Below are 22,057 nucleotides of genomic sequence, written 5' to 3'. Positions count from 1 at the left end.
AGAGTAAAGGAGAGAGAGAGGGTGAGAGAGAAAGAAGAGAGAGAGTAAGAGGGAGAGAATAACAGAGAGAGAGAGTAAAGGAGAGAGGGTAGGAGTTAAGAGAGAGAGGGGTAAAAGACACAGAGAGAGAGAATGAAGGAGAGATACATAAGAGAAAGATAGAGGCGGTGGGTGAAGGTGAGTCATTTAACAGATGAGAAAGGGACAGAGGGCAAGAGAGGGAGGGGTAGAGAGAGGTGGCAGTGTGTGGGAGAGAGAGAGAGGGATGGTGGCAGACTGATGAGGGATAGTGAGCGAGAGAGCGAGAGAACGAGAGAGACAGGAGAGAGAGAGGGATGGTGGCAGACTGATGAGGGATAGTGAGCGAGAGAGCGAGAGAGCGAGAGAGACAGGAGAGAGAGACAGGAGAGAGAGAGGGATGGTGGCAGACTGATGAGGGATAGTGAGCGAGAGAGCGAGAGAACGAGAGAGACAGGAGAGAGAGAGGGATGGTGGCAGACTGATGAGGGATAGTGAGCGAGAGAGCGAGAGAACGAGAGAGACAGGAGAGAGAGAACGCGAGACCAGCAGTGAAGAAGAAAAGAAATGCAAATGGTCTTATCTGAGGAGTCAAATTAATTATTCAGACCTATTATTCACCTGGACCTCGCCGACTGAGTTGCAGAAAGGGCACTGCCGCATTTATGTCAATCAATGGAGCCAAAACAAAGAGTCATACCTCTTCAGGAACAATCACAGGGTTATGACATCATATCTGTCTGCATGTCTCACTCGGGCAAACCCCTACTTCTGAAACGCAACCAGTGGTTTGGGATTGTGGTTCTTCCCAGAGCACGCCAGTGGGCCATGTGATCACACACAGAAGTCTCCTAGTTTATAAACATGGAAGGAAAGCAGAAGCAAGCCGACTAATACCCACTGAGAGGCTTACTCAAACTTATTGCTGCTCTTAAAATAAGACAGACTGGACAGGGCTGCATGATCCATATTCATTCCCCACACACACAAACACACACACACACACACACACACACACACACACACACACACACACACACACACACACACACACACACACACACACACACATACACACACACATACACACACACACACGCACACACACACACACACACACACACAGGCATGCGCCGACACACACATTCACACTCGCATGCACATATCTCTCGCTCTATATATATCCATTTCTCGTGTTATTAGAGCAGCAGAGCTTAAAGTCATCTGTATAGTTTTACGCGTGCATTAGTAGAAGTATGGCGGTTACCTTGAATGCACACACAGGCACTCGATTTAGGCGCAGGATTTATGTTCAGGCAGCAGAGCACTGTTGTGTTACACTCCACGAGCTGTTCCTCAGGCTCCCGTTCACACAGGCCAGCGTCATGAAGCAAACACAACACAAACTGAGACCCAGGACCTTCTAGTGGATTACCTCCATGTTCCACAAGCACGGCCCCAGCTCAGAACATGCAAGTCATCCTCATCCATCTCTTTGTCGTGTTTCTATATATAAATGTACAAGAGACAGCAGAAGTACTCGATATAGTCTCTCTGTGGTCCGATCTCATGGTTATCCGCGATTCTCAGGATGATGGAAATATCTCTCTCCTCGGTGAAGAACGATGTCAAGAGAGCTATCTGCTTGGCTTTTATTTTGGGATGTATTTACAAATGTCTGCGGTGGGTTTATTTTCATTGGTGAGTCTGTTCCCTCTGTGTCTCTTAAACGTCCTCTCGTCTCCGACAGCGTTCTCAGACCTCCGATAGGAAGGCGTTAAGCGGAAAACAGGAGGAGAGCCAGGCTGTCTGGGTCAGAGGTCGTCCATGTGGCGTTCTGGACGGGCACGAGGAAACTATCCAAAGTGGCTTGTGTATGGATGTATATAGACGTAAATCCAACTGTGTTTTAACCATGGCCATCACTGTATTGAAGATTAAACAGTTTGTATTGAAGGTGCATGAAGGCTTATGAGGGAACGTTTCGATACTTTCAGGGACTGAAGGTTCCTAAAGAAGATGGAAGGGGTGGAGGAGAAGATGGAAGGGGTGGAGGAGAAGATGGAAGGGGTGGAGGAGAAGATGGAAGGAGTGGAGGAGAAGATGGAAGGAGTGGAGGAGAAGATGCCAAAAAAAAAGACACAATCAGTGAATATTTCCATGAAGGGGATAACTGTAAATAAACCTTTAGTCGCTGCGTTTTGCCATTTTCCAGATTGTTAACCAGTGGAAAACTTAAAAGGCAAACACAGCATCCCTTCTTTGAGTTGCTAAATACATCAGCTAGTGTTGAAATTGTATATTTGTTTAAATGACTTGATGTTTGTTTAAACTAACGAGTACCACTAACAAAACCGCCCCCCCTATTACATATCTTAAAACCTCGTCAGACGTGTCGGCTGGAGACCGTGGAGTGTTTTGCATGCATTTATTTCTGGAATGTTCTACACACGCAATGAGAGTTCTTTGCATGCCTGGCAGAATTGAAGGTAATATGCAAATCCGGTATGGGGCCCAGTTTGTGATTGGCCGGACTGGAGCCGACCTGGTCCAACGGCGGAGCCAGGCTGTGGGAGCCTGCCTATCACTGCCAGAGATAACGTGTGGACCTAGATATATGCTGCTACTGTCGTTTCCACAGGTGTAATGCCGTGCCGGAAAAATAATGCTCTTTCCAGCATCTGTGTTTGAGAGATAATCCAAAACATAAAACTGAATGACAGCATACGATAAACGTCCTTCTATTCATTGTGGTCACAGTCTGTTTGTCTGTGTGTTTTTGTGTGTGTGAGTGTGTTTGTATGTGCGCGTGTGTGTTTGTTTATATGTGTGTGTTAGTGTGCATTTGTGTTTGTGTGTGTGTGTGTGTGTATGCATGTGTGTGCTTGTGCGTGTGCATGTGTGCATGTGCGTGTGTGTGTGAATGCATGTGTATATATGCGTGTGTATATGTGTTTGTGCATGTGTGTGCTTGTACGTTTTTATGTGTTTGCGCGCTTGCATGCGTGTGTGTGTGTGTGTGTTTGTGTGGGTTTGTGTGTGTGTGTGTGTGTGTGTGTGTGTGTGTGTGTGTGTGTGTGTGTGTGTGTGTGTGTGTGTGTGTGTGTGTATCCCCTATCATGCCGGTATTTTCTGTGCACATCACCTCCTCGGACTGCGGTGCCTGAAGCATTTAATCAAAACCCAATTGTTTATCCACAACAACAAGAGATTTTCCCACAGAATCCCAAATGAGTCACAAGTCATGATAAATCCAAGATGAACCCCAAATATAGAGTGAATTAGGACAAATCTCAGTAAGATCAGATTGAACCTGCATCTTCATTATCAAATCTTCAGGAAAGACCACCACTTCCGGCGGCTTTGCCTTAATAACACGCTAAGAACACACAACCCATAAACACAAAGCCCTACCTTAAGGAGGAGATTCGTGGGCGGAATGCATTTCTCTTCCAACCAATATAACTTCTCTAGAGAGTTGAGGTACTGTAAAATCCTTAATCAACTGAAATATAACAGAACGGGGACATGACAAAATCATTCCATGATCAACCACTAAGCAATGGCCAACAAACATGACTATTTGCATCATAACTCACAACACTCAAATGCTTCTATGCTTCTAACATCAAGCCGGTCATTGCGATTGAGATGACATTGTGATGAACCAACCCTATGGTCAGACTCACGCACACAGGCAGGCCCGCACACACGCACACACGCACACACGTACATACGCACACACGCACCCACACTTTCGAGTCCGCCACCCTTTGATTGATTATGGATTCTACCCAACACTCGGACCAGATGATTCTCGCTCCCTACCCCTTGTATGATGCGTGTTCACAGAAGTGCTGTTGCTCATGCCTTTTCATGCCTAGTGTGGATAATCCATTCATGCTGCATGTATTCTGCCTCAGTGACACCATGTACATAGTGGCGTGGAGCTCCTGGCGGGGATATAAGGGGCTGAATACGATTTCCTTGCTGCTGTCGATACATAACTGGCTGGGACCCACTGGGACACACTGCACGCCGTCTGACAGATAATGGGATGGCCCTGTGGAGAGCCCTGGGATGTTTGTTCCTACTGGGAGGACATGCCTGATGAATCAGACGGAAGAGATGCAAAGGTCCTGGAAAAAGACATCCTGCTGCCTTCAAGCGTTCCCTAATGTCACCAAGTCTGACATCAGAGACGAGCTCTGAGAAAAACAGCGCGCGGCCTTTCCCATTGCCATGCTTATGCACCATATTTGCTGGAGATAAGTCATACATTAATGGATGGTGTCCTGTGGATCAAAACAAATAAATCGAGGAGAAGAATGCAAGATGCTGTGTTTGTATCTAGGGGGGGTTGGGGAGGGGGGAAATCTTGGGACCATCTGGAACGCCATAGGAGCCCAGATGTCCCTCGTCCTCATGACGGGGCTGTCTCTCGCTCTCTCTTTCATGTGACAAGGGGACACAGTAATCACGTAAGAGGGTGTTTACACTCCGGGCCGCTCAGCCTCGGCCCCTCTCTCCTCCTGCCCGGTCCGCTCCATGCCAGCCGGCCGCGGTTCACCTCGTGCTCTACGGAGCCAGGAGGCTGAAGTGTTTATGGACCGATTTACAAAAGGAACTTCCTGAGAGAGCAGCAGACGTTGACGCAGTGGAGCTCACCTTTGGCTCCTCCCCGACGCGGCTGGCTTCCGTTCAGACGAGCGGTACCGTCCCACCGTCTGCGGAGCGGGGGAGAGGAACTGGGCACGGGCGTCTTTTTGGCTTTCACTTCTTTTGAGACGCTGCCAATGCCTAATGCACCTGGAGAAGAACTCAGTCCATCTGATTGTTAGGACAAAAGCTCCCGATCTGCAATGTTGACTGGGAGAACAGAGGTTTAACATGGATTTAACATCATTCAATTTCATTAGAGGTTATTCCGGGCAACAGCAAAGAACTTTACAGAACAATATCGCGCAAGGTCATCAATTGAATATCAAAGATTCACTCCCTTGAATATCTCGCATTTGGTGGCATTAGTGTATTGCAACGCTTTTACCTTTGACCACATCGCCGCAAAAGTAAAATGTATAATAGATAATAAATAATAATAAATAAAAACTATAGATAACACTATAAGTATTCGAAATTAATACCTTTTTGTTACCTATACTTTCAGCTAGTACAATCACTAAACAGCTTCATTTTCAAGCAGCTAAATAACCACCTGTTTGTGAATACTGCAGATAGCGTGTTTTCCGTCGTACTATTCGCTGTGCAACACAGCAGGGAGACCGGTCGACGTTGCAGAGTGAAGAATAGCAACACATATTTTCTCCAACGTTTGCGTTTTGGAGCCAGAAAGTTTTCCCTTTCGTTTTCAGCCTTTTATCTCAAATGTGATTCACACCACCTCCTCCTCACCAAACGTCTCCGGGGCCCTTATAAAACCATGATTATGATTTTAACTCAAAAGCTGTCACCCAAAGTAATTCAATTTCCTCCTTAAGGGGTGGCCCTGTTCCAAATGCATTGTAACAATGACGTCATCGTTAAAAATATAAGCAGAGGTACTTCATGTTGAGGATATACAGTACACCGCCAACCACAGCCACAATTTATGTCCCAGTGTCCACTGTCCAAGAGAGCCATTCCCCTGATGGACTGCGCCAGAGGTTTTGCACCAGCACCCTATTTCTACATACATATTCATATCTATAATATAATGGACTAAAAGTTGCTCTTGAATGATTCCTGAAACCAGGGAACACTTGTTCACCGAACGCAGAGCAGTGGAGGTTATGACGATGTCTCCCGTCTCTTCCCATCTGTGTCATCTCTGGTCTGTCTAGTCAACGTATTCCCTATCACAGACATGACCCATGCACACGCATGTGCACGATACACTCACGCGCGCAGGCACGCACACACCCATAACACACAAACACAAGCACACGCACACACAGAAATAATCTGCACAGACACAGCAATGATTGACAGCTACTTTCTAATCTGTGAACCGTTCAGATAATATAAAAGCAGTCTGATTTTGGACATGTTTTTTCCGACATGTGCATCGGCCATTTGAGAGAGAAAGAAAGAGGAAACGAACCAACTAACGAACCATCACACAAAGAACGAACAAACAAAAAATAAGAAACAAAAAAACAAATGAGGAAAAAATTAACAAAGAGTAAGTAAGAGAGAAAGAAAGCGGAGAAGGGAACCATTCCAGAAGAGATCAATCTGCTGGTTCCGTCTTGGGGGAGAAGACTTCCCCTCCTGTCCACGAGACCACGGAGGCACGAGGCAATCATCTAATGCCTGCAGTGGACTCCGCCGCAAAGCGTCCACTCAGCAGCTGAGTGTGTGAGGGCTGGGCGTCGCCGGGCGGCCAGACGTGATGGGCCCGAGTGATGGAGGCTCCCCGGGCAAGACCCCAACCACCCTCCATCAAGACCCCCACACAAAGCCCCCTGCCCCGGCCCGACCCCCGGCCTGGCAGCCCGCCCCCCCCCCTGTGCCCCATCGATCCCCCCGTGATGGGCCTTAGATTCCCTTTGGAGGACAGACACAAAAGGTGTTGGGAGATTGAAGTGCAGCCTCGCGTTCATCACTGCCTCCGAGTCCCCTCATTGGAGGATAAACGCTGCTTTGGAAAGTGCTGTCTTTGCGTTTTTACATCCGGTTTTTTCATCCGCTGTCTTTGCCAGACGCTTTTTTTTCCAGCAGGTGATGAAATTGTGTGTGGCAATAAATGCTCCCGCAGGCCGTTTCTATGAAATACCTATATCTTTTTTTATGAATGGGCTCTTACTCTTCACTTATGTGTTGGCCAGAGAGAGAGAGAGAGAGAGAGAGAGAGAGAGAGAGAGAGAGAGAGAGAGAGAGAGAGAGAGAGAGAGAGAGAGAGAGAGAGAGAGAGAGAGAGAGAGAGAGAGAAAGAAAGAAAGTAAGAGAGCGAGGAAGAGAGAGAGTGTGATAAAGAGCAAGAGCTACAGTGAGAGCGAGAAGATTCCGAGACGCAGTAAAGGAAATGAAAAATGAAGAGGACCTTTGAGAGCTGAGGGCTAAGATCGCCGTCTGGCTCTTTGTGGAGCCGATCCGTTTTAGCGACAGACAAAACAATCGCCGGCCTCTGCCGCTTGTCGGCCCGCGGGGCGACGTGGGGTACGTCGTCCACACTGAGGTGATCCATGGCGGGCGGCCAATCACAGCAAAGCTCAGGGTCATTAGGGACCACCGAGACAGAGCGCACAGAACCTCAGTCTGATCAAACAGATAGATACCAGGAACGAGGGACCGTGGGTCTAGTTTTATGAGTGTAACTACCGTGTTTAAATCCAGTGATCGTAAGGTTGAACCGAGCATTATGATAAGGCTGAGTCGACCCGCTAATGTATGGCCTACAGTCTTTGTTTACTTTGGTGTATTAAAGATGATAGAATGGGCGTGTGCGTTTAAATTTAATCATTGAGCACACTCCTCCAGTGACATCAAGCTGAGGGGGAATCATGGAGAGTTGGATGGATTTACATTTACATTTAGGGCGTTCAGCAGACGCTTTTATCCAAAGCGACTTACATTTGTAAAAAGAAAGAGAAACAACAATATATCGCTGTCGGTAGGCCTACAGTAAGGATGTGGAAGTGTCAAGCACTAACAATCGCTAGGTTAACCCATTCCCTGTAAAAAGTAAAGATAGCTAGGATAGATGCTACACAATGATAAGTAATATTTTTAAATGCATGGACATGCAACATAAAATAAGTGTGTAAGAGGGATGCAGGGGGATAAGGGGGAGGGGGGATATTAAACTAAGATAAAACTAGAATTGCAATGAGGGAAGAATCAAATGAAATGAATATGACTTGGTCGCTGAGTGGATGATGAAATGGTGAAATGGAAACGAGTCCTCCACAGAAGATTCACCCTCACAGGGCCTGGAGTCCAGCCAGCTCCCTCTGGCTAGAACCCCAGGAACGAAAAATGACTTTTTTGTCCTCTTATGTGGAAAATACTTCTTTAAATCAGGTGTCATTCAAACCCTAACGACTTATCCACCAGGGGAGAAACACGAAACCGTTATTGAAAAATACACATAATCACTATTTCCCCAGCTTTCTTCTTGAAAAAACTAAATCCAGAGACGTTCCATCATAGGATTTCAACAGCGCGCCCTTGGTTACTCCTAAAGTCGCCGGCAAAACAACATCACATAAATCCACACTGTGCGCAACATCCAATAGGAAGAATAATGACGGTTAATAGCTCACGTTGCGGTGTCTGCACAGATGTTAAACTGTGGAATTTGTAACTGCTCGTTGCATCATATTTGCTGTCGTTGTTTCCATGTGCCATTAGCCAGCCGTAAGGTAGCTGCACCAACAGACACAGGAACGGTGCATCTGTATGTCAGGGAATGGCAACAATGTCCACATCCCCCCCCCCAACCTGACGTTAAAGGTCCCATGACATCCCACCAGGTGTGGTGTGATTAGCCGTTACAAGCCGTTTTGGAAATCTGTCCCTTATGACATCACAGGTGGGCGTGTCCACCTAGATGTGTGACGGATAGATGAGCAACGTTTGCTACAGTCCACTGGGTAGGCTGCTAGACAGATTCATCCAGCACACACCTAGGTGGACACGCCCACCTGTGATGTCATAAGGGACAGATTTCCAAAACGGCTTGTAACGGCTAATCAGCCCACACCTGGTGGCATGTCATGGGACCTTTAAAGTACCCCTCCTGCACTCTTGGTTCAGGGTCATTGGAGCGGTTCAGTAAGACGGGGGCGCAGTCTCCTGAAGGGTAGTGAGCGCATTGAGGCTGATTTAACGGATAGACAGCCATATATTATCCTTTCGCTTTCTTCTGACAAATGTACTTATTGCAAGTTGCTTTGGATAAAGGCGTCTACTAAATGCCCTAAATGTAAATGCACAGTAAATGTAAGCCATGACAGCTACAGAATATATCTATGTTATACATGTCTCACTCTGTCCCCCAGTGAGGGAAGGGGAAGACTTAACGAGGAGGCATCACCAGCCGATGGAGTTCATTTCTTGCGTTCTCTTGTGCAGGTTAAAGCATTCCATGCGCACGTTAGCATTGACCTCCTCAGACCTCCCTATATGGATATATGCTGCGCTTCCGCACATATTTGAAGTTTCTTTCTGTTGTTTAACATGCCCTTATACCTCGGAGAACGAGAGCCTGGGTGACAAACGGCTGTTTATTGTGAAAGCTTTGTTAGACATCAAGCCATATGAGATAGAAGGATAATAGAAGATAGATAAAAGAAAGATGACGGATAGATAGATAAATAGGCGGATAGATGGATAGATGAATAGATGAATAGATAAACAGATAGATTCGGTCTTGATCTTCGGATCAGTGTGTTCCTTTCACCATAAATGGTACTCAGGAGGAAATCTGAGTCCTGAGTAAATATATATTTTCTGGATTTATTTGTGTTTTTAAGTACCATAAATGGTTACGGATACACCGGTTCAGACTGGTTCAGTCCCAGCAGCACAGACAGGTTGATGGGCCTCGGGCCACTGTTAGAGGGGCCAGCAGGCAGGTCCAACGGTACGATGGCGGCCGTCACCAGATGCCTGGTAGCGGCCTGCAGACACCTCCACAGCAGCTGGACCTGCCGTCAGCCCGCCTTTGAATGCGTGTACATGTACATTCATGTACATGTACATTCTCCTCTCCGGTGTCCAGCCTCTTACGACTTCAGACTAACACGTAAGTGCGACACCTGTGTGGCTACGTTTCTGGAGCATTGGTGATCTTGGGAATGTTGTGAGTTTGTTGGTAAGAAGGTGTACGTTTAACGTGGTCGTGGGTGCCACGCCGCAGGTTAAATAGCGGTACAGGTGCTAGGTGTTAAAAACAGTTCTAACCTCTGTTAAAATAGCTCGCAGAGCGTTCCACAGGATGCTGTGCTTCAGGAGGGGAACACGGAGGAATGTATGGACTGAGGGTCTCACTGCGACACCAGCATCCAAATAAAAGGAACCTCCTAGGCCTACTAGTCGTTTAGAGTAAAGAAAAACAGCCCACATTAGAGACACCCAATACGAAGAACCAGTGATTTAATGAGATGCAAATAGCCGGACGAGAAATAGTTCAAATAGCTGTGCTTGATGAAAAGCCTTCTGAACTCAGCGTACGGCTCCCCCCCCCCCCCCTCTGAACACATCCCTCCTCCTGAAAGTACACATTCTCCAACGGCTGAGGGTCAAATCTGTTTAGACGAGTGGATGGTAAATACACCGAGTATGGAAATGGAGATCGAGTGTGCTTCGGGAAACCTTCGCTCAGAGCGGATGATTTACCAACGCTCTAAGCATGACCTGAGCGGGACGGTTGAGCCGGTTGAGAGCGGGCGCCGGGGGTTATGTGATTGGTATTCAGCGGGGCTGCTCTGCAGAGAGAGAGCACGGAAGGTCCAGGGAGCGCTTGGCACAGTGAGCTGGCTTGGTTTGTGCTTTATGGAAGCCCAAAGTGAAATAAGAAATATAGCACTTAACTAGGCCTATTGTTTTTATTTATTTTATATATATATATATATATATATATATATATATATATATATATATATATATATATATATATATATATATATATATATATATATATATATATATATAAGGTATAATATTTACTCGTAAATTATGCTTATAGGCCTACTTATAATTATAGTTTATATTAAAGGGTGGAGAAGGGAGAAAAAGCACTTAGCGTACATTTTTCTTTATTTGTGTGTTAATTATTGTTTGACATTTATTTAGGGCTTGTGGCACGATAACAATACACTATTTCTTGGCTGTGTGTGTGTGTGTGTGTATATATATATATGCTATATATATTTATATTGTGATCATGGCCGTTGTGTTTGCATTGTCGTTGCTAAGAAAAAAAAAAACTTTCCTCAGCTATAAACTGTAAGATATAGCTGAGGGAAACGTGAATGAAGCCCAATGGCCTTCCTGCCATTGGCTTGGAGGCACTCCTGAGGAGCCTTTCCCACGTTACGTACAGCCGAGCCATGGGGACGCTCCTCTCACGCAACTCCTGCACAAGTTTGCAAGACGCAAGGAATGCCTGCGCGTAAAGGCAGCCGAGGAACCTCAAGTTATGCGCTTTACTGTGGATACGTTCCCAAATCAACGTAGGACATTACACAACATTAGTCGTGTATTTGTGTCTATTTTCTCGGAATAAATATATATATTTTTGTTAAGTCGGTTGAATCGTGAAGTAGACTTTGTGCGAGAGGAGGTCAACTTTTCCCCACCGTAGTGTGAAGTCTTAGCTTGGAAGAGAGTGGTGGTGACGGAGGGGAGACTGCCTGAGCTGCAGAGTCGTGCAGGCGCGCTCTTTCCTTGGTTTGGGGATTGTGCGCACTGAGAGACTGAGCGTAACCGGTGGACCACTTGTGTGAGGAGGACACTTGTCCGACATGCACGCTGCTGCCGGGTGCCATGTGCAGACGCACCATGTCGGGCAGTTCGGAGTATTCAACCCGCAAGTGATCTGACGCCTGATATGGAGGACCGCTCCGTTCAAAATGAATCAGAGCTTCGACAATGTCACACGCGTGTGGGATCATGGTTCTTCCAAAATCGACTCCGGAGCAATCACGTCTTCTCTGGCTTCGGTCAACTTTACCAGCAACTCCACTGGCAACCAGACGGAGCCCAGCGAGGTGGACCTCACCAGAGCCATCCCGCTTGCCCTGGTGCTGGGCGCTTTCATCGTGTTCGCCATCGTGGGCAACATTCTGGTCATCCTGGCGGTGGTGTGCAACAGGCACCTGCGCACCCCAACCAACTACTTCATCATCAACCTGGCGATCGCCGACCTGCTCCTCGGCACCATGGTGCTGCCCGTGTCGGCCACGCTGGAGATCCTGGACTACTGGGTGTTCGGCCGGATCTTCTGTGACATCTGGGCTGCGCTCGACGTGCTGTGCTGCACCGCGTCCATCATGAGCCTGTGCGTAATCTCCATCGACCGCTTCATCGGAGTGAGCCACCCGCTGCAGTACCCGGGCATAGTGACCGAGAAGCGGGCTCTGCTGGCCATGCTCGGCGTGTGGGTGCTGTCCATCGTCATCTCCATCGGTCCCCTGCTCGGGTGGAAGCAGCCCCCGTCGCCGGACGATACGGTGTGCCCAATCACGGAGGAGCCGTTTTACGCACTCTTCTCCTCGCTGGGCTCCTTCTACATCCCGCTGGTGGTGATCCTGGCCATGTACTGCCGGGTGTACATCGTCGCCAAGCGGACCACAAAGAACCTGGAGGCGGGCGTTTTGCGGGAGAGGATGAACTCGGGAGAGTTGACGCTCCGGATCCACAAGGGCTCTCAGGTGCAGGAGGACCAGAGCTGCTCCGGGGCCGGGAAGGGCCGCGCGAATCAGGCGCGAAGTTCCCTGACTCTGAAACTTCTTAAATTCTCCCGGGAGAAGAAAGCCGCCAAGACCTTGGGGATTGTGGTGGGCATGTTTACGCTCTGCTGGCTTCCCTTCTTCCTGGCGCTGCCCATAGGTAGGTGCACACCAGGCTGGGCTATAAGAGCCAAAATAACAACAAGAACAACAACACATCTCCGTGTATCAAACCTTTCTGTCGCTCGCACTTCTGAAGGGATTTGATGTTGCTTCTGGAGCTTTGCAATACATTTGGTTCTAACCCCGGTAAACATAAATAAGATATCTACAGAGGAATGTTGGTTATGGCTCACTCGTTCTAATCAGCTGCACTAGGGGTGGCCTATCAGCAGGCCTTCCCAGGGGCGTTTGTTCAGCAAAGTGCTGAAGAAAAAGCAATTACCCCGAACAGTTTTGATTATGAGGTGAGCCTCAGTTCATTTTCAGATTCTGTGGTCTGCCGATATATTCATGTAGGCCTACTGCTTTTATATTATTGTAGTCTCATCGCCCGTGAATAATAATTCGTTTTGTTTGTGGCTTGCTTGCCCTCCGTTAATGTCTTCATTCATCCTGACTCTCGTTAATTCTGGTTCTCTCTTCTGAGGTGGAACACGACCGCGTTTCAAAACACTGAGGACGGCGTCACTACAAGAGAGGTCCGTTTGTAGAGGTTTAGTTCAGGGTCCTCCAACCCCTCCCCCCTCCTCCCCGAGGAGAGCGTTAGTGAGTAAACAGATGTCCCGGTCCGATAGCGCCATGGACCGGGGCGGTATGGGGGGTTACTGGGGGTCCCCACTAGAGGCCCCCCTCCCCAACCTTGAGGCCACAGGGCCCGTACGGGCGACCCGGGATGCGTCCGGGTGGCTCTGATGTTCCTTAGGGAACGTCAGAGGAAATGGAAAGTCCTCGGCTGCGGTGGAATGCGGAGCGTAACGGAGGCGTTGGGATGGCGGCTCGGAGAGGGGAAAGGGAGTTCAGGAAAATATGCAGAGTATTTTACTGTAGTGACCTGTAGCGTCCTTATTAACTCAGAGTAGTCCCTAGGGTGTGTGTGTGTGTGTGTGTGTGTGTGTGTGTGTGTGTGTGTGTGTGTGTGTGTGTGTGTGTGTGTGTGTGTGTGTGTGTGTGTGTGTGTGTGTGTGTGTGTGTACGTGTGGTCGAATATGTGTGCATGAGTGCACGTGTGTGTTTAAGTGGGTGAATGTGTGTGTTTCTACACATTTGTCATAGTATACGTGTGTGTAAGTGTACGTGTGCATGAGTGTATCTGTGCATGAGTGTATGTGTGCATGAATGTATGTGTGAATGAATGTGTCTGTGTGTATGTGTGTGTGTGTCTGTGTGTGTGTGTGTGTGTACATGTGGTTGTGTATGTATGCATATGTGTGCTTGTGTGTATGTACGTGTGGTCGAGTATACTTGTGCATGTACTCGTGTGTGTTTGTGTACGTGTTTGTGTATGCGTGTGTACGTGTGTGTGAGTGAGCGTGCACATGCATTAGTGTGCATTAGTGTGTGTTGGGGCCTGCTTGCCAATTTGTAACTCAGAACTCTGGCGTGTGCGTTTACAGCCACACACTTGTGCAGGAGGGAGGGATACAAATCCTATCGAAGCGTGCTAGCAATTCCGGCGGGCTCTAATCCGACTCTTATCGCGTGTTTACGCCACGCAGCGCGCAGACACGTAGCAGCAGGGGGGGAGGCCGCGGGGGCACGTAGCGGTCCCCATTACAGCCGTGACAGATCACCCTGATGTCACACAGCAGGGGCGCGTCGGAGCGCTTCATCAGAACCCCGGCCTGCGGGACACTCCCGGGTACCCTTCCACCCTTATCTTCAGCGGGCTGATCATGATGTGGACGCCCGTCAGCTGGGAGTGATTAAGGAATGGTCTGTTTATGAGATGCATCCACCGTCCTGCTGGAATAGCCCCTGCCGGTCTGCTACTGGTAACGATGATTGAACAATAGCGCCCTGACATATGGCTGCCATTTTCACAACGAAACACACCCCTACACTTTTGGCTCGGTAAACTGGCTCTCGTGGATGCGTGGAATGCCATACGTACAACACTGTGCACGGCGATGGGAAGCGAGTGCATCTGGTGGCGAACCGCTACCAACCAGTAATTTCCCAGAGAGAGAGAGAGAGAGAGAGAGAGAGAGAGAGAGAGAGAGAGAGAGAGAGAGAGATTGTCTTTATGTTAAATCATATCGAGAGATGTTCTGCCCTGACTCATTACTAGCCGTCTTTATCTTCTGCATCTCCGCTAATGTCGTGAGCAATATCTGTCGGCGCAAGAGTCTGCCTGAAAAAATGTAGCAATTAACTTTTTGTTTCTGCTGATTGATTAATTGTGGCGACTGCGACTCTGGTCCGCCCCATCAAGGCTCCTCCATTGTCCCGGCGGAGCGAACCTGGAGACAGCAGGGCCAATCAGTCAATTATTTCATTACATCATCTACTATTATCTGATCAGTGAGGGTTGGGGTGGCGGGCGGGAGTGTGTGCGAAAAAATGAAAACGTATTTTTTTCGTTTTTTACCAATAACTGCGAGAAATTTTCATCACATTATGCAAACACAAAGCATTTGTGTTACGCAACATCCATCCAACTAAAATACAACAACGGATACGGCGTTCTCTCTGTCTTCCCTCATGGCACTTAGTATTCCATGTTCGATCCCACATCTAGTCCATTTGCATGCTTCATAATCAACCGATATATTTCCCTCACCAGGTGTTTATGCGCGGACACAGTCTAGCTCTCTGGGGAAACGCCTAAGACCCCAGGCTCTCAGGTCCTCATTGATGCTCAGGTCCCTCTGTGGATTCTACTCAGGCACAATCCTTATTCCCCCGGGGTCCTTGGACTTATTCCTCTGAACATCTATTTCTTTGATAAATGAAGGCCCTGTGCTACAGTAACGTCTCTGGAGTGCTTCTCGTTAATCGACCGGACCGCAGACTGACAGACGTGACAGACGTGACAGAGAAACCAACATTTGGTTTGAACGCGTAATGCAGATGTGTCTCCTGCTTATGTGCGGGGGTTATTTAGCTGATAACGCTGCGGCCCTGTGTGTGTCTGCACGTGTGTGTGTGTGTGTGTGTCTGTGTGCACATGCATCTGTGCACGTGTTACTGTGTCTGTGTGCGAGTGTGCACATGCACCTGTGCACGTGTTACTCTGTTTGTGCATTCCGTGTTTGCATGTGCATGTGTGTGCGTATGTGCATGTGTGCGTGTGTGCATGTGTGCGTGTGTGCATGTGTGCGTGTGTGCATGTGTGTGCGTGTGTGCATGTGTGTGCGTGTGTGCACGTGTGCGTGTGTGCGTGCCTCCGTGCCGGAGAGGCTGGCCCCTGAGCTCCAGGGGTAATTGAAACGGTGTTTGAGGTTCAGGAATAATAAGACAGCAAAGTGTCAGAGAGATAACGGCCTAACGAGAAGGCTGAGCGGTGGCCAGGGGCCAGGGGGGCCAGGGGCCAGGGGCCGGGCCCTCATCAGTATCCAGAACACTGGCGCTCAAAATAACTCAATGGCCAAGCGATTTGAGACGGCAATTATACCTCTGTCTGGTCGCATCATGAACGCTGAACCGCGTACCTGGGGTGATGCAACAAGCTGTGTGTGTGTGCGTGCGTGCACCGGTGTGTGTCTGTGGTTGTGTGTGCGTTCATGTGTACATGCATGCATGTGTGTGTCCATTTAAGTTGCTTTTCTAAAGTGTCTATATGTATGTATGTATGTGTGTGTGTATGTATGTATGGGTGTGTGTATGTATGTATGTATGTATGTATGTATGTATGTATGTATGTATGTATGTATGTATGTTTGCATGTATGTATGTATGTATGTATGTATGTATGTATGTTTGCATGTATGTATGTATGAATGTATGTATGTATGCATGTACAGTGTGTATGTGTGTGAGTATGCGTGTGTGTCCATTTCAGTTTCTGTGCTTAAGTGTGTGTGAGTTTGTGTGTGCGTGGGTAGGTGCATGTGTATCCGTTTAACTTCCTGTGCTTAAGTGTGTCTGTGTGTGTGTGTGTCCGTACATTATGAGGTCATGCGTACGTAAGTGTGGACAGAAGTACAAATAACAGGAAGCCGAGCGGACATCTTCCCGCGGAGCCCAGAGGCTCCTATTGTCCCGTCGCCAAGCCCCTGCATCCTCACAGGTTCAACCTGTACTCGTACACATAAACACACTTACGGCCGTGCATTCAGACCACATCCTCTCACTCAACACAAAGCCTCTGTTTATGTAGATCCCCGGACCGCAGTTTGTTTAACAGAGCCACCGTGACCAGCAGTAGCCATCGTCTGGGTGTGTGTGTGTGTGTGTGTGTGTGTGTGTGTGTGTGTGTGTTTGTTTCTGTATGTGTTTGTTTCTGTATGTGTGTGTGTGTGTGTGTCTTTCTGCATGTATGTGTGTGTGTGTTTCAGTATGTTTGTGTGTTTCTGTATGTGTGTGTGTGTGTGTGTGTGTCTGTGTGTATGTGTGTGTGTGTGTGTCTTTCTGCATGTATGTGTGTGTGTTTCTGTATGTGCGTGTGCGTGTGTGTGTGTGTGTGTGTGTGTGTGTGTGTGTGTGTGTGTGTGTGTGTGTGTGTGTGTGCGTGTGTGCGTGCATGGCTTCTGCCAGTTCGCAGGCGGGTCTCATGTCATTCTGATGGTCCCTCAGAGACCCTGCTGTAGTAATCGTAGTTTCCTCGTACATTTCCTTCATATACAGTCCAGCTCCCTGTGGAGTCCGGACCTTAACCCTGAAGCGTGTTAGAGGGGAGTATGAACGGGACCTGCGTATTCCTGCTGCACCTGCCCACGGCCTCACAAGGCCGACTGCAGACGGCTAATCTAATCTCTGATGGCCGAGGAGCTCAGGAGCTTTTCTCTTCCTCGGCTTCATGTCTCAATATGTTCAGAGTTCACCTGGACTCTGACTTCTCTGACTTACGTCCTGGAACTTAAAAATAGAACTTGGCATTGTGTAGCATCTTATCCTAGCTATCTTGTTGTATACGGGGAAGGGGTTCACCTAGCAACTGTAAATCTTTAGCACTTGTTTTGTTATTAATATCTTTCCTGTACCGACAGAGATATATTGTTCCTCTTTCTTCTGACAAATGTCCTTGTTGTAAGTCGCTTTGGATAAAAGCGTCTGCTAAATGCCCTAAATGTAAATGTGTATTTCTTCAACCAATCCAGAGCTGGAATCAGTGGATCTGTGAGGCTATGACCAGAGACCAATCCAGCACCAGTTGTCCGTGAAAGAGTTTAAGGTTTTAAATCAACACTGTGTAGACGGGCCGCTGTAGAAACACGCACTGATACCCCGTTCTGAAAGCTTCGTCCACTCGTGCGGAAGTGTCTCTTCGGAAGAATACCTCTGGAACCAAAACAGGAAACAAGGAGTTCTCCTGCCCCTTTCATATGTTGGTCTGGGCTCAGAGCAGTCTCTCCCGTCAGGAGCTATGCTCTAATACTGTCAGATTACATCTTCACCTGGCGCTCCATGTTCAAACATCACGTCCTTCACAGCCCCCCGAGCCTGTTCCTGTGCTACTGTTACACACTTGAGACGTGATCCAATACAACAACACACGTGAATGTCACTCTGTACGGATAACCTGTAGAGTGGGATCAAGGTCACACAGAACCAGCCACCCTCCAATACCAACAGCATCCATCGGGTTGTTTCCATTGCCCCCCTGACTCGGCTGTACAGAGATGTTATTTAGGAGTATTCTGTCCTCTTCTTTGATTGACCTTGGCGTAATTCTTCTGGTGGATAATCACGTGCTGTTGAGTAGGTAGCATAAGAAGGAAGAATGTTGACAATGTACTGCTTCAATGAGAGCATGTGTGTGTGTATGTGCACGTATCTGTGTGTGTGTATGCGTGAATGTGTTTTTCACCAGTTTATGTTTTTCACCGTGTGCCTGCGTGCGTGTGCAGCTGTATGTTTATGTGTGCGTGTGTGTGCCTTCTGATTGGTGCTGCTGTGAGATAAGGATGGGGAATGCTCTCCGTATGTGTCTTGGCCTTCTGTACTTTAGATAAATTGAATTCTTCAAACTGGTCGGTATTTTCACATGCTATTTTCACTGCCACTTTGATACAATTACATAACCGCAGGATTAAGTTATGCCTATGATTGGTATGGAAATGAAAGCCTGGCCATTTAATAAATCTCTTCAATTTCACTTGACTGCTCTATTAACAGGCCATTAGTTTTAAACTGTAGTCTGAATGAATTGCGGGTAAAATACTCTCTAAAACCTCTAAAAAAATGGAAATTTTAAATGAAGATAATTAGGCAGAGTGTTCAACGATGTGCTCGAAGCAGGGTAGCTGACACACACACACACACACACACACACACACACACACACACACACACACACACTTTCTTCTACATGTTACGTGAATCAGACCTGTCTCTGGCCGGCCCCCAACATGCCCACACACTCCTCTGCCATCTTCTTCCTGCTCCCAGTGGGTGTCTGGCTGTTCCTCCTCAGACTACAGATAGCTCGTGGGTGGCAGAACCACATGTTGCGCCTGTCGAAATCCTCCGGGCCAAAACTTCATCGGTTAGAAAGGAAAATGAGTAATCTGTGTAATTTTTGTGAAAGCCCAAAATACACCTCTTTGATTGGACATTGTCAATCTACCCTGTGACTTAAATCAGGGTCGGCTCACTCACACACACACACACACACACACACACACACACACACACACACACACACACACACACACACACACACACACACACACACAGTTCCCATTTGCAGTCTTTCCCCATTGCCACTGATTATTTATGTATTAGTTTCCCTGTGAATATAGAGGCTGGCCCCCGGTATAAAGAGAGTGGCAGCAGGGAGGGATAGGGTGTTTACTGTTTACCTCCGTGACGGAGTCCAGTCACACTCATTACCCCCAACGGAAATGTGGCAGGAAATTGGTTGTAATCATAATGCTTTGATTTAGAAAGAAACCGAAATGGTCCGATCCATCCACAGAGCCAATCCAACTGCAATGTGCTCTTCTCTTCTCTCATCCGTTCTCCCTTCTGAAACCCTCTCTCCCTTTCCATTTCTCGGTTACAAACATCTGTGAGGAAGTCTAAATATCTATAATCATAATACATTGTGCATGTGTTCAAAGAAATAAGACTTTATCAGAGGTAAACACACCATCGAGCTGCCACACCTCTTTATTCCTGTAGTTTAGCTTAGCTTAGGGCACATTCAAAGTCTGCCCCCCCCCCATATCAGATAAAATCCCCAACTAAAGTGCAGCGGTCCGACTAAGGAATGATGGGTCATTCCGTGGTGCCCTGTGTGTGTTGTTATAAACAGTCTGCAAGTCTCTGCCATGACACACCTACTGGGAGGTCAAGGGAAAACAATACTTCATAATTGCACGTTGCACGTGCACCCTCTCTCTCAGCTTGTGCAACGCTGCCACCTGCTGAGCAAACATGTGAACCGCAGCCAGCTGAACAACCCTCGGCCAGATCAGAGGATTCTGTATCATGTCTGTTGAGCTCACAGTACCCGGCTGAACAGTCCCTCTGATTGGACGAGGCGCCGGCTTCCTCGATGCCCTCATTATTCAAGAACGTTGGCTAACGTAAATACCAGCTGATTGACCGCAACATCTCTCTCTCTCTCTCTCTCTCTCTCTCTCTCTCTCTCTCTCTCTCTCTCTCTCTCTCTCTCTCTCTCTCTCTCTCTCTCTCTCTCTCTCTCTCTCTCTCTCTCTCTCTCTCTCTCTCTCTCTCTCTCTCAGGGTCCTTCAACACAGACCTGCGCCCCCCTGAGGCCCTCTTCAAGGTCATCTTCTGGCTGGGCTACTTCAACAGCTGCCTCAACCCCATCATCTACCCCTGCTACAGCCGCGAGTTCAAGATGGCCTTCATCCGCATCCTGCGCTGCCAGTGCCACCGCCGCAAGCAGCCCGGCTGGCGCGCCTACAACTACCGCTCCTCCAACTTCAGCTCCTCCGCCAACTCCCGCAAGGGCTCCGCGGAGCACACCTCGGGAGGGCTGAACGGCAGCCAGCGCACCCTGCCGTCCTCCGCCAGCCCCAGCCCCAGCTACATGACCACGCCGCTGCCGCCCTGCGCCCGGCGGGAGGGCCACTACGTCTGGGGCGGAGGAGGAGGAGGAGGAGGAGGAGGAGGAGGAGGAGGAGGAGGAGCGAGCCCGGCCACGCGCGGTAACCTGCCCGGGAGCCCAACCGCCGCATGCCAGGGCCGGTCGTTCCGAGCGGGGGCGGGAGACGGGGGCCAGGCCACGGAGACCTCCTGCGGGGTGTTCTCCTTCTCCTTCGGCCCCGACGGAGGCGAGAGGACCCGGGAGGACTCGGGCTGAGGGGGGGTGGGGTGGGGTCCAGGGAGGTGGGGGACAGAGGGATTATCCACTACAGACGGTTAAACTGAAGCTGCTGTGTTCCGCGGTGTGAGTCGGCCTGGTTTACTGTATGTTCTGCCACTGTACAGAGAAGAGGAAGCCAGGCTCCCCCTGAGTGTGGCCCTTAGGCCGGTTCAGTTCAGAGACAGACCGCCACGCCCCGGGGGGTTTACGGTTCACGGCGGCGTCGGACGGCGTTGGAGAGTCAAGAGAGAGTCCAGTGCATGCATAGTGTTGAACAGAAGACTTCAGAAGGAAACTTATTTAACTTGGCGTCATAATGCATCCGGCACATCATTTTAAGTCGTGTTGGTGATTGGATCCATGTCTGTCTTTTGAATCTGTGGAGACACAGTTGTACACATGGGTGGATTTACTGTAACAGGTGTTTGAGTTTCTCTTCCTTGATATCTTCATGGTATGTTGTGGAAATAAAGTATAACCCGGTTTATCCCTGCTCTCCCTGTACGCCTGAGGTTAGTGTGTTTTGAATGTGGGCGTCTTGTCACATGGGGAAGATAGTAACACACGCAGTACGAGAAGTCAAACTCTGCCTCCTAGCAGGAAACCTTTCAGAGCATTAAGGACCAGCTCTACATACATGTTTCCATTGGGATGAGGAACCTAAAGGTTCTGCCAGAATATGGAAAGATGAATATAACATCTTATATGTTAGTACAGTCTTATGGTGAAGGATACTAGTGTCTAGCTAGCTCCAACCACACGGTAAACTCAATCAATCTAATGACCTGTCAGTTACTCCTAAACACATCGATCTAATTACCGTCAGTAACGCCAAGATAACCCAGTGATGAATCAACTACGGCTGTGGTTATAATCTCCCTCTCTCACACACACACGGACACACACACACACACACACACACACACACACACACACACACACACACACACACACACACACACACACACACAGAGTCAGATGATCTCTCACCAGGCTGAACCAGTGGCTTTCAAACACCCTGGACCTCACGGGGACTCCCTGCAGGAGGGCTGGAGTAAGGAGGTAGACGAGGATGAAGCTCATCACAGAGGGCCTCTTGCTTCGACGTCTCCTCATTATATCGGTGAGTGTGATTCCATGAAGGCTTTCTGGCCTCTACAGCTCAATTACAGTCCGCTGTAGTTGAAGATCTTCAGCTAAAGGG

General features: G+C 48.5%; 1 protein-coding gene across 1 annotated transcript; it reads left to right on the top strand.

Moving 5' to 3' along the window:
* Positions 1–11,020: 11,020 nt before the first annotated feature.
* Positions 11,021–21,340, top strand: LOC132466205 (alpha-1A adrenergic receptor-like). The gene is made up of 2 exons (XM_060063283.1): positions 11,021–12,573; positions 20,267–21,340. The coding sequence occupies exons 1-2, from the start codon at positions 11,595–11,597 to the stop codon at positions 20,848–20,850; spliced, it is 1,563 nt and encodes a 520-aa protein (XP_059919266.1). The 5' UTR covers positions 11,021–11,594; the 3' UTR covers positions 20,851–21,340.
* Positions 21,341–22,057: the final 717 nt, after the last annotated feature.

The sequence above is a fragment of the Gadus macrocephalus genome, chromosome 10, assembly GCF_031168955.1.
Source record: "Gadus macrocephalus chromosome 10, ASM3116895v1".
Taxonomy (NCBI): Eukaryota; Metazoa; Chordata; class Actinopteri; order Gadiformes; family Gadidae; genus Gadus; species Gadus macrocephalus.
The sequence above is the reverse complement of the archived record's forward strand: the minus strand, read 5'-3'. Positions and strand labels throughout refer to the sequence as shown.